Genomic DNA, 13,422 nt, shown 5'->3' on the forward strand with positions numbered 1-13,422 from the left:
ATGATAGCAGCTGCTGTTGATTTCTTTACACCTGACATAAAAACTCATTTTACACAGCAAGTAGGAACAGACCAAGAGGAAAAAAAAAGAATGCTGTTAATACCTGCAGAAGCAAAACTGATTTTTCACAAATAAAAACTTTTAATCATTATTCATATGAAGATGGTCTTAAAAAACATGACGCAGGAATACACTGGTGCTATTGTTACACAGGTGCAGGGTCACACTACCAACTCTGCCCCTATTTCTTTGTAACATCAGGAACAGATAATACAATTTAAAAATAAGTAACTTCTGATATTTGAGGGGTATACGGTTGCAGAAAGATGATTAGAAAATGGGAATGATAACGAATGAATTTTTTGCAAAATCCAAAAGTTAGCAGTTGGGATGGCTGATGAGTATGTGAGGAGGAAGGCGAAATGAACCAGCACAACAGTAAACTGCGTGGTCTCATCAAAAGCAAATTTGGGATGAACAACTGGAGTCAGGATGCATGTAAACAATGGATATGAATAAGTGTTGGGGGAAAAATAGTGGATGATTGAAACAACGGTTAATACACTTTCTTGGTAATAATCAAAGAGTCTGCACTGTTATTAAATATCTGTTTATCAATATTTATAACATATTTTAGTCTGTGGGATTTATAAAATCTCTGGGAACCAAAAGACCAGAAAGTGCTATAAAATTGCAAAATAATACAATTGTTAAGACACTTCATAATAAAATATGCCACATGCTACATACAAAATGATCAGTTCATTAAAACAGTTTAATATTACAAGTCACCACGATCAGGTTTCTAGGACACACTGCCCAACTGCTATTGAGGGATTCTGGAGTTCTGCAAACTCCATTCTTACCCTAACAGGTGAGGACGATTCCTCTGTACTTCGTTTCTGTGGCTCTGCCTCAACATCTTGACGTTTGTTCTTCATTCTTTCCCGAAGATCTCCAGTAGGTCTTTCTGGTGACCTGTATAATACAGAAACATAATACAACCAGTTCTATGGGACTATTTTTAAAGGAATACAATCTGTCTTTTAATTTTTTTTTTTACTAGTATATACAGAAAGATCTAAACCTTCCACTCAGAAGCGAAGTGGATGAATAAAAAATATTCCACTCTAACAGGCTTAAGCATTCTAAAAAAAACCCAACTCTTTCAGAACATCAAGGAAGACTTGACTCTAAGAAGAAAAATTACTTGTATGTATTTATGGCATGACTCAGTTACTACTCTAGATCAGCTTCAGGTGATCCTATCCAGAACAAATCATCTTTTTCGGACAATCATGCAAATGTGTTTCTCAATCACTCCTACCAAGTCTTTCAAGATATCTTTAGCCTTCTCCATATTCTAAGCTGCACCGATTTTAATATATATACTATATTTTTATATATATATAAAAAAATACTATTAATGCAGAGTCAAACTACATTGCTAGTAGACCAGCAATGATAGTCACACAGAAGCACAACTCTGAATACGGATGAAATCTGCAAGTGGAGATAACGCGACGTAGGTGCCATCCTCCCATGACCTTGGTGAGACTGCCACACAAAAAAACACTGTTGGAAGACCATGCACCAGAAATTCACTCTTGGAGGCCGCCTCCTTTTTGCATCTTGCAGTAACATAATTATTTCATTATTTAATTATATTGGATGAACTCTACTAGTCATGCAACTTTAAGGTGTATTTTCTATAAGAGGGATTACTGTGATGCGGGAACGGAGGGGGAACATCCTACAGTACCACAAGACATCTATATAATTTTGTGACCTCATAGCATGGATTCACAAGTTCATTTATCCCTTATGGGTTAAAAAAGAACAACTCTTGCATTCAAACAAGTTCCTAAGCAAAGGGGATGTAGGAGCTGCTTCAAATGATCTTTCAGTTCAAGAAAACAAATTTTATCTTCATATAAATCTGGCTTGATATTGAGTTTGGTACTTCTGTGATGGCTGTTAGCCATAATTACAAATTCTTCTGTGAAATGGTTGTATGAAAGTACTGGATCTGTAGCTATCAGTTTATACTAAAGAATCATAGAGAGATACTGATGCTGCCTTAGTTGATTAGAAGAGTTATATATAATATTTGAATAATGAAATTTGCATTTGTTTTTCAGACTGAATTAGGGTTTCCATTTAGAAAGTGTTGTTTCTCCCACCCTTCCTCTGTTACATAATACGCAAATTATGTGTCTTTCACAGTTTATGCATACAAAAATCTAAATTAGTATGATTTCATTTTCAACCTGTGCATATTTGAAGAACAGTAATTGGTTTCTACTTCCTCTTTTGCAATGTTAACTATATTTAATTCTTTAAACTGCGTCATAAGGTTAAGTGTCTTAGGATCTAAGAAGAAAAAGACCAGTGACTGCTCTCATTTTCAAATGCATTTAATTCTTCATGAAGTTGTAAATACAGGTCAATCTAGATGAGAGGAAAGGTACAAAGCAGGAGCGTGCTGCTTCTTTCAGCACTAAGAAGGATCAAGTAATATCCAGCATACAAATATAAACAAGTTATCTTCTTTGCATGCACGATTATATCATCTTTAAAGTGCCTGGCTTTAGCAAAGGTTATGATTCAAGGTAATTTTTTTTTTCCCTCCCCCCATCTTAGAAAGGTAATTCCTTTGCATTACCAAAACTCTCTGAAGCACTCCAACCATCAGCTACCTCAACAAATAAAACTGTCTTTCAGCATTAAAGTGGCAATGCCTTAATTTTTAATAATATTTCAGCTGTGGCACAAAGGGTTTGAAAATTAATTTAAAAGGCAAAAAGATTATTGATAATGTACTAGTAACACTGTTTCTCAAGAGGAGCAATTTCAGGAAAAATCCCAGTAGCTGAAGGAGAAAGCAAGAGAACTTACACTGAACGTAGCTCATGTTCTTTCTAGAGAGACAGCTGATATTTTAACACTTTTTTTTTTTTTTTTAAAGTTATATGCTGGAGTGAAAAAACATCCAAACCATTTCACCCTCAATTAATACCTTTTTCAGTATGGAAGGGAAGAAAAAACTTATTTTGTTAAAACATTATTCAAATCTATTTAAAGATTACAAAAGTTACCAAGAAATCACAGAAATGAAAAAAGCTATAGCTTCAGGGTTGGGGCTTGTTGGTGATTTTTTGTTTGGTTTTGTTGGGTTTGGGTTTGTTTTTTTTTTTTTTTCTTCAGGTTTAGGAGAACACTGGAGTGAAGTCATGGTAATCATCCTACCCGTCCTTCCCAAAAAACATCATAATTCCCCCAAAAGTCAATAAAATAAGACTGAAAATTTGTCAAATTTTAAGAAACAATTATTCAGGAAGTTGTGATTTTTTTCAGATACTTCGGCTCAATGCACAGAAAATCAAGCTGGTCTACTAGCTGATTTTTCCTGCAGGTGTACCACAATTTTAATTTTTACACAATGGCTTCGTTTCTACATAACTTTCCCCTCGCTCCCCCTCCAAAAGGGATATTTGGTTATTCCAGGTAATGAACACTGCTGAATTTCAACAGATAAACTGTAGAAGTAAAATTGTAGTTAAGATGATGTGGCTAGACTGCAACTGGTAGAACCTTTCACACAAAAGGCTCCACGGCATTATCCCTTTACACTGAAAGAAGAAAACTACTCAATGAAAAATTTCTCTTTAGTAACTTAATATTTTGTGCTGGGCCCATCTTTTAAATAAGGCCTAAAATGCAGAATTTCATAATTTCAAATTATTTTTAAGCAGTGCAGTTAAGTGATTTTAAACATTACTTCCTGCAACAGTTCAGTTCTCCATATTCAGCAGTTTGGTTAGGAATGCACGTTCGTAACAGAGCCTCCATTTGCTTCTATACCTCTTACAGTGTCAAGAACAACTACCTAACAACAGGCACAGATTACAACACACCTATCTGAGAATATTCGTGTGTATGTGTGTGCGCACGTACACACATGCTTATATAGGCAGATGACAATTATTAGTGTATAATGTACAAATTATAAGTGAATGCTCATGAAACATTGTCCTGTTTTTCAGTTTCCCATACAACAATATTTGAACCCTGCAAAATTCATACGTTCTTACCTAGTATTACTGCTGGTTTGGTTTCGTTTTTAAAGCCAGTGTAATGATCCAGAATGAAGAGGATCACACAGGCTAAGAGACAACTTTGCAATGGCAAAGATCCTGACAATAGTATAAGAGAACTAGCAGGAAGCTGCCAAGCAACTAACCAACAATCTATGAGTGGAGCACGAGGGCAAAATTCCTTGTAGGATAGCATGTTTACACACAGCTCTTTCCTTGATAGCTTCTCCTTACTTCAGATGCCTGGAAGACTCCTTACTTCAGATGCAGGTCTATTACTGAATTCTTAATCTCCTCATCAGGAAAGCTTTATATGTAAAAATATGCTAGGTTTTATTCTTATAACAGGAGGATTAAAATTCATGCTGTGAGAGGCAACATTAATGCTGAAATGGAGTTATAATGAAACTAGATTTAAGAGTCTTTTTCACACTTTAGAGTCAAGTTTTCCTACTGTCTGGTGATGTTCTGAACTATGGGAGGCATTATGGTCAGACAAAACCATTAACAATGACATTTATTTCAGACAGGTATGAAATTGAAAGGGCAAGACAGAAAAGCAGCAAGACGTGCTTTGTCCTACCAAACCGCTTGCAAAGCAGACAAAAGACTTCACCAGCAGGCCTGGCTGAACACATGTGGATACACCACCATTACGTTGTCCCAGACACTTTAACATGAGTACTGCTTGAACTGAACTGATGTGGAAGCAGCATTAGCTTGGCTTGCAAGAAGCCAATGAAATTGCATTCAAAAATATCTGGATAACTTTTGTAAAAATCTCTGTAATGTTAAATGGCATGAAAATGCCAACATTTTATTATGTACATAAAACAACTTTTTCTGTGCCTGGCCAAGAGCTATCAGTAGAAACTTCTGAAGACAAGCATGCTTTTTTCATTTGTCTGTTTTGGGGGGGGGTGTGGGTAGGTGGGTAGGTAGGAGCTTCCTTCCCCTTCTTATTTTTAAGAACACCTTTATTAAATGTTGAATGTATCAGGCAAATAAGCGGCAAGATTTGTCCTTTGACTTTTTCATACAAGCCCAGTGAAAAAAAGTTTGCAATAAAAACAACTAAATCAACATTATTCTTAAATGTCAGTGGTGACAGTGAAGCAGAAACACAGCTTTAATCATTAAAAGAAATGTCACTTTTCTTCAAATGACCAAGCAGAACTACGCACTGAGTGTTCCAAACACTGAAAGCAAGGAGAAAGTGACATTCTAACAGTTTTAAAATTTAATCTCTACCAGTAAATCACTCCTTTTTCCTATTTGGAACATCCAGTACAAAACAGAGTAAAATCTTTACACACTGAAAGAAAGATTAAACTCAGTGATATATTGTGTATCCCAGCTGCTACCACCTTGGAAGCAATGCAAGATCAAACAAGCAAAATCAAGATCATCCTGAGAGTATGCCACAGGAATAGGAAAAAGAATCAGAAACAGAACCCTAACCTCATGCCAACTTTCCTATTGTTGCTTTACACTTTGATGCTTCAGTGTGCCCATCCGTAATCTAGAGTTAACATTGACATTACTGTAGCACTATGAAGCACAGTTGTTTGTAAAATGTGAAGCCTTTATACAAAGAGGAACTATGCTAAAACTATACTATCTTTTTGTCCTTTATAGCAAGAATATTATAAACGTACTGCCACATTTAGTTTCAGTTAAGTAAGGTGTTAGGCCACACTAAGGACAGTCAAAAAAAAAGATTTTTAAATTATAGTAAGATATGAAGAGGCAGATAAAATATATTCTCTTCTGAAAAATTAAGTAACTTTTTGCATCTCCTCCAATATCCAAATACAGGATATTTGTTCTATATTTAACAGATAAAGTCACAAAACTATGTTTTGAAGAGAAGTGTTTTCTCACAACAGGAGAGAAAGGATAGACACCTTATTCATCAAACAATACAGCAAAGACAGAAGGGCTGCAAGTATGTGAGTACTGCTGTAAGTAGTTGCAAAACGGCATTTTAGTAAAGGACAGAAAGGCATACCAGAAGCTGCAGTGACACTACGCCAAAAAAAAAAAAAAAAGTACTAAGGTACTTGAACTTCCCATTTCAAGTAATGTAAGTTGTTAATCTGCATCCAGCAGACTCCATTCATTTTTTTAAAGCTACATACACACAAAAATCCTGGGAAAACCCACTGCAAGTTGCCAAATTAATTATTTCGAGCAGCTTCACAATGCAATTGGTTATTGATAAAACATACCATTAGGCACACCACAGCATTTCACTTTAAAAAAAAAAACAAAAACAGAAGACATAGTTGCAAAAGCTATTTTCCTACAGCATGTGAAGAATTCAAAGTGAGTTCTTGATTTACCTTCTATAACTGCTGCTATAGCCTTTACCTCGTGGTGAAGGGCCATGTACGAATCTACATGTGTTCCCATAGAGGCAGTTGCCAGTCTTCAGCCAGTTACGGCACTGTGTCTAAGAGACAGACATTACTGGGTGAATTTCACACTCATTTCTGGAAATACCATTGGTGTGAGTGTGGCAGAACAAACAAATGATTCCACATTAACTCCCATTTATCTGTAATTTCTGTCCACCAGTAATATAACTAATTAAAAAAAAAAATCAACAATGAGCATCAGGTCTGGCAAAGAAAAATTTAGGTTGGTGGAAATACTATTAATATGTACAGTACTACTGCTCCTCTCCAGAAGCTGGGACAACACACGTTATTTGAGAATTCTAGTATTAGTATGTTGAACATCCATGCGTTAAGGAGTTCTTTTCACCTTTACTAACATCAGTGACATCTGAGTATTTGGTACTTGTGAGCTACTCTTTCCCACCATCTAAATCCTGGAAAAGAAGATGCTGGGGTGGGGAGGAAAAGAAGAACACTTTTACAACTCACCTCTGCAGTACTTCCAGTGCTGGGTCCAAGCCTTTCAAACACACTGGGTCTTCGGGATGTGCTATCGGATATGGTCTTGGTATTTTCCACTGTGACCTTCCTTCTAATTTTTGACATTTTGTACTACTTCAACCAAAAAAAAAAGCAAAACTGTAAAATCCTTCAGTTTGGGGCTATTGACGCTGAACTCACATGAATAAAATAGTATGATATATGTTGTAAGAGTTGCTGCAGAGGTGATGAAGAAAGAAAAAGAAGTCATAAATGAGTGAAATGTATCTAATAACAAGGAATGCCTCTAATTTGAACTAGTCAGCTGAACACCAGTAATGATAATTTTTCATTTTATTTTATGACCTGCTTTGGATTCTTCAGCTTCCCTTTGGGAAAGATCATATGACATGTTATTCATTTAGGTAGCAAACATCACACAGAACAGATGGTTTCCTTCGTCATGTATTTTTTGTGAATGAACTCAAGTGACTTCAAGTAAAAAGAACCTTTAATGTTACTTCACCAACCTCTCAGAAACAGGTTCTGACCATTAAAAATGGCTCCCATTTTAAGAAACAAATCTCCAAAAATGAGAACTCCATTTTTTCCCCCCCTTTGTTGTTTGTGACAACCTACTGAAAATCACCTTGATATCATCCACAGTCTGTGTTTGTTACTGGTTTGTATCCTACAACTATTTGGAACCTCCTGAGTTTAGGAAAAAAAAAAACAATAAACCCCACAACCATGATACACTTAAGCTTCTCAAGAAGTAACTCCTTTTCATTAAAAAAACAGATTTTAAAGCAAATACAGCATAAGTTTGATAAATAAGAAGTCACAATTTATCTTACCTGAGAAAGGAAGGAGTTATTGAATATAGAAAGAATACCATATCAAAAAAAAAGGAAGATATATATTTAGCACTAGAGACAGGTTGTAGAAAAAGGCCAAAACGGGCTCCAAAAACTATTGTCCATTCTTTAAATGCTACTTGATCTACACAGAAATAAAATCAATTTGGGAAAAATCTACCAGTTGCTGGATGATTTATATACAGCTCAAAAAACCACCTCTTTGTTGTACTGCAAAGTGCCATCATTCTAGAGCTCATTAGTCAGTATAACATGGTTAGCCAAACACTAATCTCCTACCCTTCTGCTGTCTCTTCTGCTCCTATCCACGTGTCACTGCGTTGAGAATACACACACTTAAGCTTATTTCTCATACACAAACAGGTTACAAATGACAAAAAACTCATCCATACAGTCAGAATAATACAAATTTAAACTAACACCCACCAGATAGGAGCAACACAAATTTTCACTGATCTGATCAGTAATACGTTCCCATAGCATTCAGATTGTAAGGCTCCATTCTACAGCCAAAAAATTGATAATGTATAAATATGGATAAATGTACATAAAACGTAACACTGCTGTAACTTACATTTTACACTTGATTCTTTGATAATACCTGGTTTTCTCCCTTGTACCTTGGTGAAACTTCATTATCTGAATCCTATAGTTACTTCAATGACAAGACCTCCCTAGAAGTCTGACACCTGTGCACTTTCTACAAACAAAACTCTGCACTGAAGCTCTTGCTAAGCATTTTTGCTCCTTTATAAACAATAGAAGAAAGAAAGCTTACGCTACGTACTTGAGAGATTTCTCAGCTCAGCTCTAGTGAATACTTCTCCAAGCCTTTGATTATCTGAAGAATTTTATCTCATAAGTAAGGTTCAGATAACCAAGATGTTAACCAAGATGCTCAGAGAGGGTAGAAGTTAACCATGTGGTGTATACCAGACATTAAAAACAATGGTTAACATCAATTAGTGGAAGCAGACAGTGAAACAGTAGAATTTGCCAGTAGTAGGAAATTATTTGGGTTAGTAAAAACTGTGGAGAATAAAGATTTCCAGAAAGAGCTAATTGAGTTAGAAAATCGAGTAATACAACAGCAGATGAAATGCAAATAAATATAATGTAACGCACACAAGGAGAAATGATTTTATCTAAATACTCGATGAGTTCAAATTAGTCCAGTCTTCCGAGAAAAATAATTAGGAGTCATTGTGGACAGCTCAATGTGCAGCAGTAGTTATAAAGTCTGACAGAATAAACCATTAAAGTTAGAAAGCAAAACAATACCACATCTCACCTAGCTGAGCACCCTTCTATTTCAGGATTGTTTCCCACTATATTTCAGCAAAAAACCCACTGAATTTGTAAGGTTTCATGCAGCTACACCCTTTTAATAGAGGATACAAAAAATCGACTGACATATGGAAAAGCATTTTCAATTAAGATGATAATTTACCAAATACTGAATTTGGTTTAAATATTTACTGTAAAAAGAGGCACATCTGAAATAAAAAGGGTTAGAAGAACGGCACTGGCAATGGCATAGGGAGAGGGTTCAACACATGAAGGACAGATAAAATGAGCGCATCTAATACATAAGTACAGTACACACTGACATGATAGCAGTATACAAGTACAAAAAAATTTACATTCATTTTGCCTCCCAATTTGAATGTCCTTTTATTTTCAAAGAAACAGAGGTAAAACACCTTTTTTTAGATGTTACTTTTTACCCAGCAAATAGTACCTTCTTGGAATTAACTTCTATAGGAAGTTATGATGATGACTAGGCTTAAAAGGATAGTTATAAACAAGAGGATGAAGGGGATAACATCATCATAACTGAACAGATGATTTCATTCCAACTACCTACTTCCCTATATTTTGGCCGATAATTTCCTATAAGGAAATTAAGAGAACATCATCCAACCCTGAATCTTCTACGGTTTGTAAAACCCCCTATTTTAAATAAAATAAAAACTTGGAATGTGAAACGAAAAACTGTACTATTTCAGGTAGCATTCTGTCAATTCTGTCCTTACGTTCTGGCCCATACCCACTGGTTTGCAATTAAGAACAGACACTTTATCAACAGAAGAGATATTTCATGAGAAATTATTCTAAGCAAACAAAAACAGCATGCTGTGTCTGCACGGCATATTACTTTCTGTATGCACATATTATCACATGAGGGTCTCACTCCTGCAACCAGAACTGCATGAGATTTCCCTATTAAGTGGATATAGCTGTTATACAGGCTGCAGGATTAGAGTCCAAATACATTATTCAAAGGCAAACTGAGGAATTTTCACTATGTCAAACATTACATTTGAGAGACTGTATCTGAAAATGCAGTCAGTCCCATTTTCATTCTTCAAAGACCAAGCAAGTTGGAAGAATAAAGAGACTATTAGAACAATATTGCAGTTGAAATCTCAGATGCATAACGGTAGTTTTATATTACTGCCATGCTTCCTTGCTTATAAACAAGTACTGTGAGGGGAAAAAATTTAAGTGAAGTGTTTCATTTCCAGTTTTTTCAGACTGCACATTAATGGATAATCAAGAACAATTTAAATGGAACATCCCATAAAAATTCCCAGAACTTGTTCAATTCTCACACATTTTCATCTTACGTTGCTTTACCCTTGATGATCACAGTCCTGCTATCAATCCCACACTGATGGCCAGTGCAATGATATTCCTTTCCATCAAACACCTGTCTCTGAACTACTATCTCTTCATGAAACACTCACGTGGATTAGACAGCACTGAGTATCAGTCTGGACTGAGCCTTGAGCATTCATATTTCAACATTTCAAATAATTACTACCACGATTTTTTTTTTAAAGTTTCTAAGTAAAAAATTATGTACCCCTCTATTTCAGGTACATGACTAAATCTACTGACGGGCACTGAAGTGTTTGCAAATTCTGAAACAGCTTACTACCACTAAGTGAAATTAACTTTATACTCCTAAAATAAATTCTATAGCTAAGGTTTTAACTGTAAAGTATCACTTTTCCATACATAAATAAGATCCATGGGAATCTTTAATAATAAATTAGAAATATTTTAACACTACGATAACTTACTCACAAATGCATCTATGTTATTCTTCAAATTGAGTAACTTTTCCAGGGTGAGAGAAAATCTGTTAATGACATTAATTATACTACCATTTGAAGTAAAATATATCTCAGAGTGTTACTTCATGAATAAATCTAAAATCTAGACAGACTTGAGAGAAGTGAGTATACCTAATGGGCACTAACCAAGTAACTGAAACCAATGAAGCATGATATGATTGACATAATATTCAGTGAAATTCTGTATTTTTATTATGTAGCACTCCTACATTTTGGTGTCAAGCATGCTTAACATTTTTCTTCAATAGAAGCACGATATTACATAAGCCACAATCAAGAGAAACACATCTGAAACACCCGCTTTTCTGTTAGAAAAACCTAATCCAGTCCTCTGCAAAAATTAGTCCTGCTTCTACAGGAAAATTAGAAACTGAGATGTAACAGAACAAAAGTAAAGTTCACAAAAAACTATAAGAAAAAATCTCTTTAAGAAGTCCAAGACATCACTAGTAAGCATGTCAATGTCTGTGCATGCATACGTGCACACCACACACAGGCTAAACATTATGTCACTTAAGAAAATCCTACCTGTGAAGTGATAAATAATACGCCATTTAAAATACAAGCAAAATTTAATTTTAAAATCCTCCAGAAGTTCAGATACAAACGATTATAACACTCTAGGATAAACTAAATACCTGTTGACAGCTAAATAACAGTTTAGAAAGAGGAAAACGTCAGTGCTTCCCTTCACTTTTCCAAATGAAGAGCTTTTACCTGAAAAGGTTTTGTTTCTGATTACAATGTTAAGGTTTCCATGTCACAATACTAATAAAACAGCGATATTTGAAGGAGCTCCACAGGTTTACTACCTAAAAATAATTAACTTGAATCTATCCCTCTAATTTAACATATGGTATTTCTCCATTAGTAGCGATAAGCAACTGCTAATTATGTTTTCACAAGTACAAAATCATGGTTGGCTTTCTACATGTAAATAAATAAATTAAGACATCAGGCTCTAGTATCACAAAAGAAAGTATACAAGTATATCTTGTCTAACAAACTCCTCATATACTCAAAGATTTTTCACCAGACTAAGGGACAGTCTATGTAGACTGGTGCGGACAGATCCAAGCTCAATCAGACTTCATATCAAGTTTGTTGGATACACATTATCTCCCATCTGTAAATGGGATTACCACGTTAGCATGTTGTCACACTTGAGCAAATGTGCTGAGAAGCGGGGAGTATTATCTCGGGCACAGCCACATATAGCCACACTTCTATAGTTTTCAGATACACTCACAGGCTGAGTCTGTCCACTCCCATCTGCACAGAGGCACCGTAAGTGTTTCACCACCAGAGCAAGATCCCTTAAGGTCCTGGTTGCTAACCCACTATCTGTCACAATCTGTTCTTCAAACAGTCTTGCAGAAGGTCGACAAGAAATCAATGGTGGAGTGAGAATCCAGCAGAGAAATCAAAGGTGAGGACCATAACAAACCACCCATAACACTAACCCAACAGACCCAGTCTACAAGTTCTGGAAGGGATGGGAGTTAGCTGTAGCCGCTATCTAAAGAAATGGTGATGAGTGAATTTATACGAGCGAAATTAGTAGCTTCTCCAAGCGCATAAAGCAGAAACTATTTTACTGCCAGAAAGTGGGAGAAGAGCCCCACTGAAGTGGAAAAAAACCCACAAACAGGGACGATCCAAGTATCTGGGAGGCGGGCTCCAGCACGGCCACTGACTGACGGAACCGCACCCCGAGCAAACGGCTGGATGGCCGGCACCACCAGGCGCTCACCCGCGGCCCCGCGGCGGGCCGCCCCCAGCTCTCTCGGCCGCTCCCCCCTCCTCGGGGAGCCCCCAAGGCGCGCCCCAGCCTCGCACCATGCTGGGCGGCCGGCGCGGGCGGGAGCGCGGCCCTTCCCCGCGGCGCAGCTCGAAGGCCGAATGCCCCCGAGTCCCGTCACCCCCAGTCCCCCGGGCCAGGGCAGGGCGAGGGGAGGGGAAAGGGCGCGGGGGCCCGCCCCGCCCCGCCCGCCTCTCCTCCCCTCACGACCCGGCCCTCCCCTCCCCCACCCTCCGCGCCCCCGGCCGCACTCACCTGCTCCTTCCGCTGCCGCGCCGCTCCCCGCCGCCTCCTCCGCCGCCGCCCGGGGCGGAGAGGGTGGGAGGGGGCGAGGGGGGAGTCCGTCCTCCCGGGCCTGAGCGCGGAGCGACACGGAGAGGAAGACGAGGAGCGCCACTCGCTCCCGCAGCTCAACGACGCCCGCCGCTCCCGCCCTTCCCCCGCGCGCCAGGGCCGCTGGGTAACCGCCGCCGCCACCGCCGCGCGCGCCCTTCCCGGCGGCCCCCGCGCCGCCCGCCGCGCCGCCGCTGGTGATGACGTCACAGGGGAGGGCAGCGGCGGCGGGCCGGGCGGAAGCGGCAGGGCCGCCATGTTGGGGGAGGGCGGGGAAGGCGGGCGGGG

At 38.2% G+C, this 13,422-nt stretch overlaps 1 protein-coding gene across 12 annotated transcripts in view; it reads right to left on the bottom strand.

The window, feature by feature from the left end:
• The window catches only part of ZC3H13 (zinc finger CCCH-type containing 13), a 48,516-nt gene extending 35,207 nt beyond the window's left edge, over window positions 1-13,309 (bottom strand). For 4 of the 12 annotated variants that reach the window (XR_012671938.1, XR_012671936.1, XM_075139521.1 and 1 more), the window contains exons 1-4: window positions 13,057-13,292; window positions 6,989-7,114; window positions 6,443-6,552; window positions 867-978 (exon numbers count right to left, since the gene is read on the bottom strand). Coding sequence is in view for 8 of the 12 variants with exons in the window: in XM_075139521.1 (XP_074995622.1) it covers window positions 867-978; window positions 6,443-6,552; window positions 6,989-7,105 (339 nt within the window). In the remaining 4 variants the exon portion in view is untranslated. Of the gene's footprint in view, window positions 1-866; window positions 979-6,442; window positions 6,553-6,988; window positions 7,127-13,056 lie in introns of those variants that run through there. The other 8 variants (XM_075139539.1, XM_075139535.1, XM_075139504.1 and 5 more) reach the window with 7 other exon arrangements.
• Window positions 13,310-13,422: the final 113 nt, after the last annotated feature.

This window comes from Calonectris borealis, chromosome 1, assembly GCF_964195595.1.
Source record: "Calonectris borealis chromosome 1, bCalBor7.hap1.2, whole genome shotgun sequence".
In the NCBI taxonomy this organism is placed as follows: domain Eukaryota; kingdom Metazoa; phylum Chordata; class Aves; order Procellariiformes; family Procellariidae; genus Calonectris; species Calonectris borealis.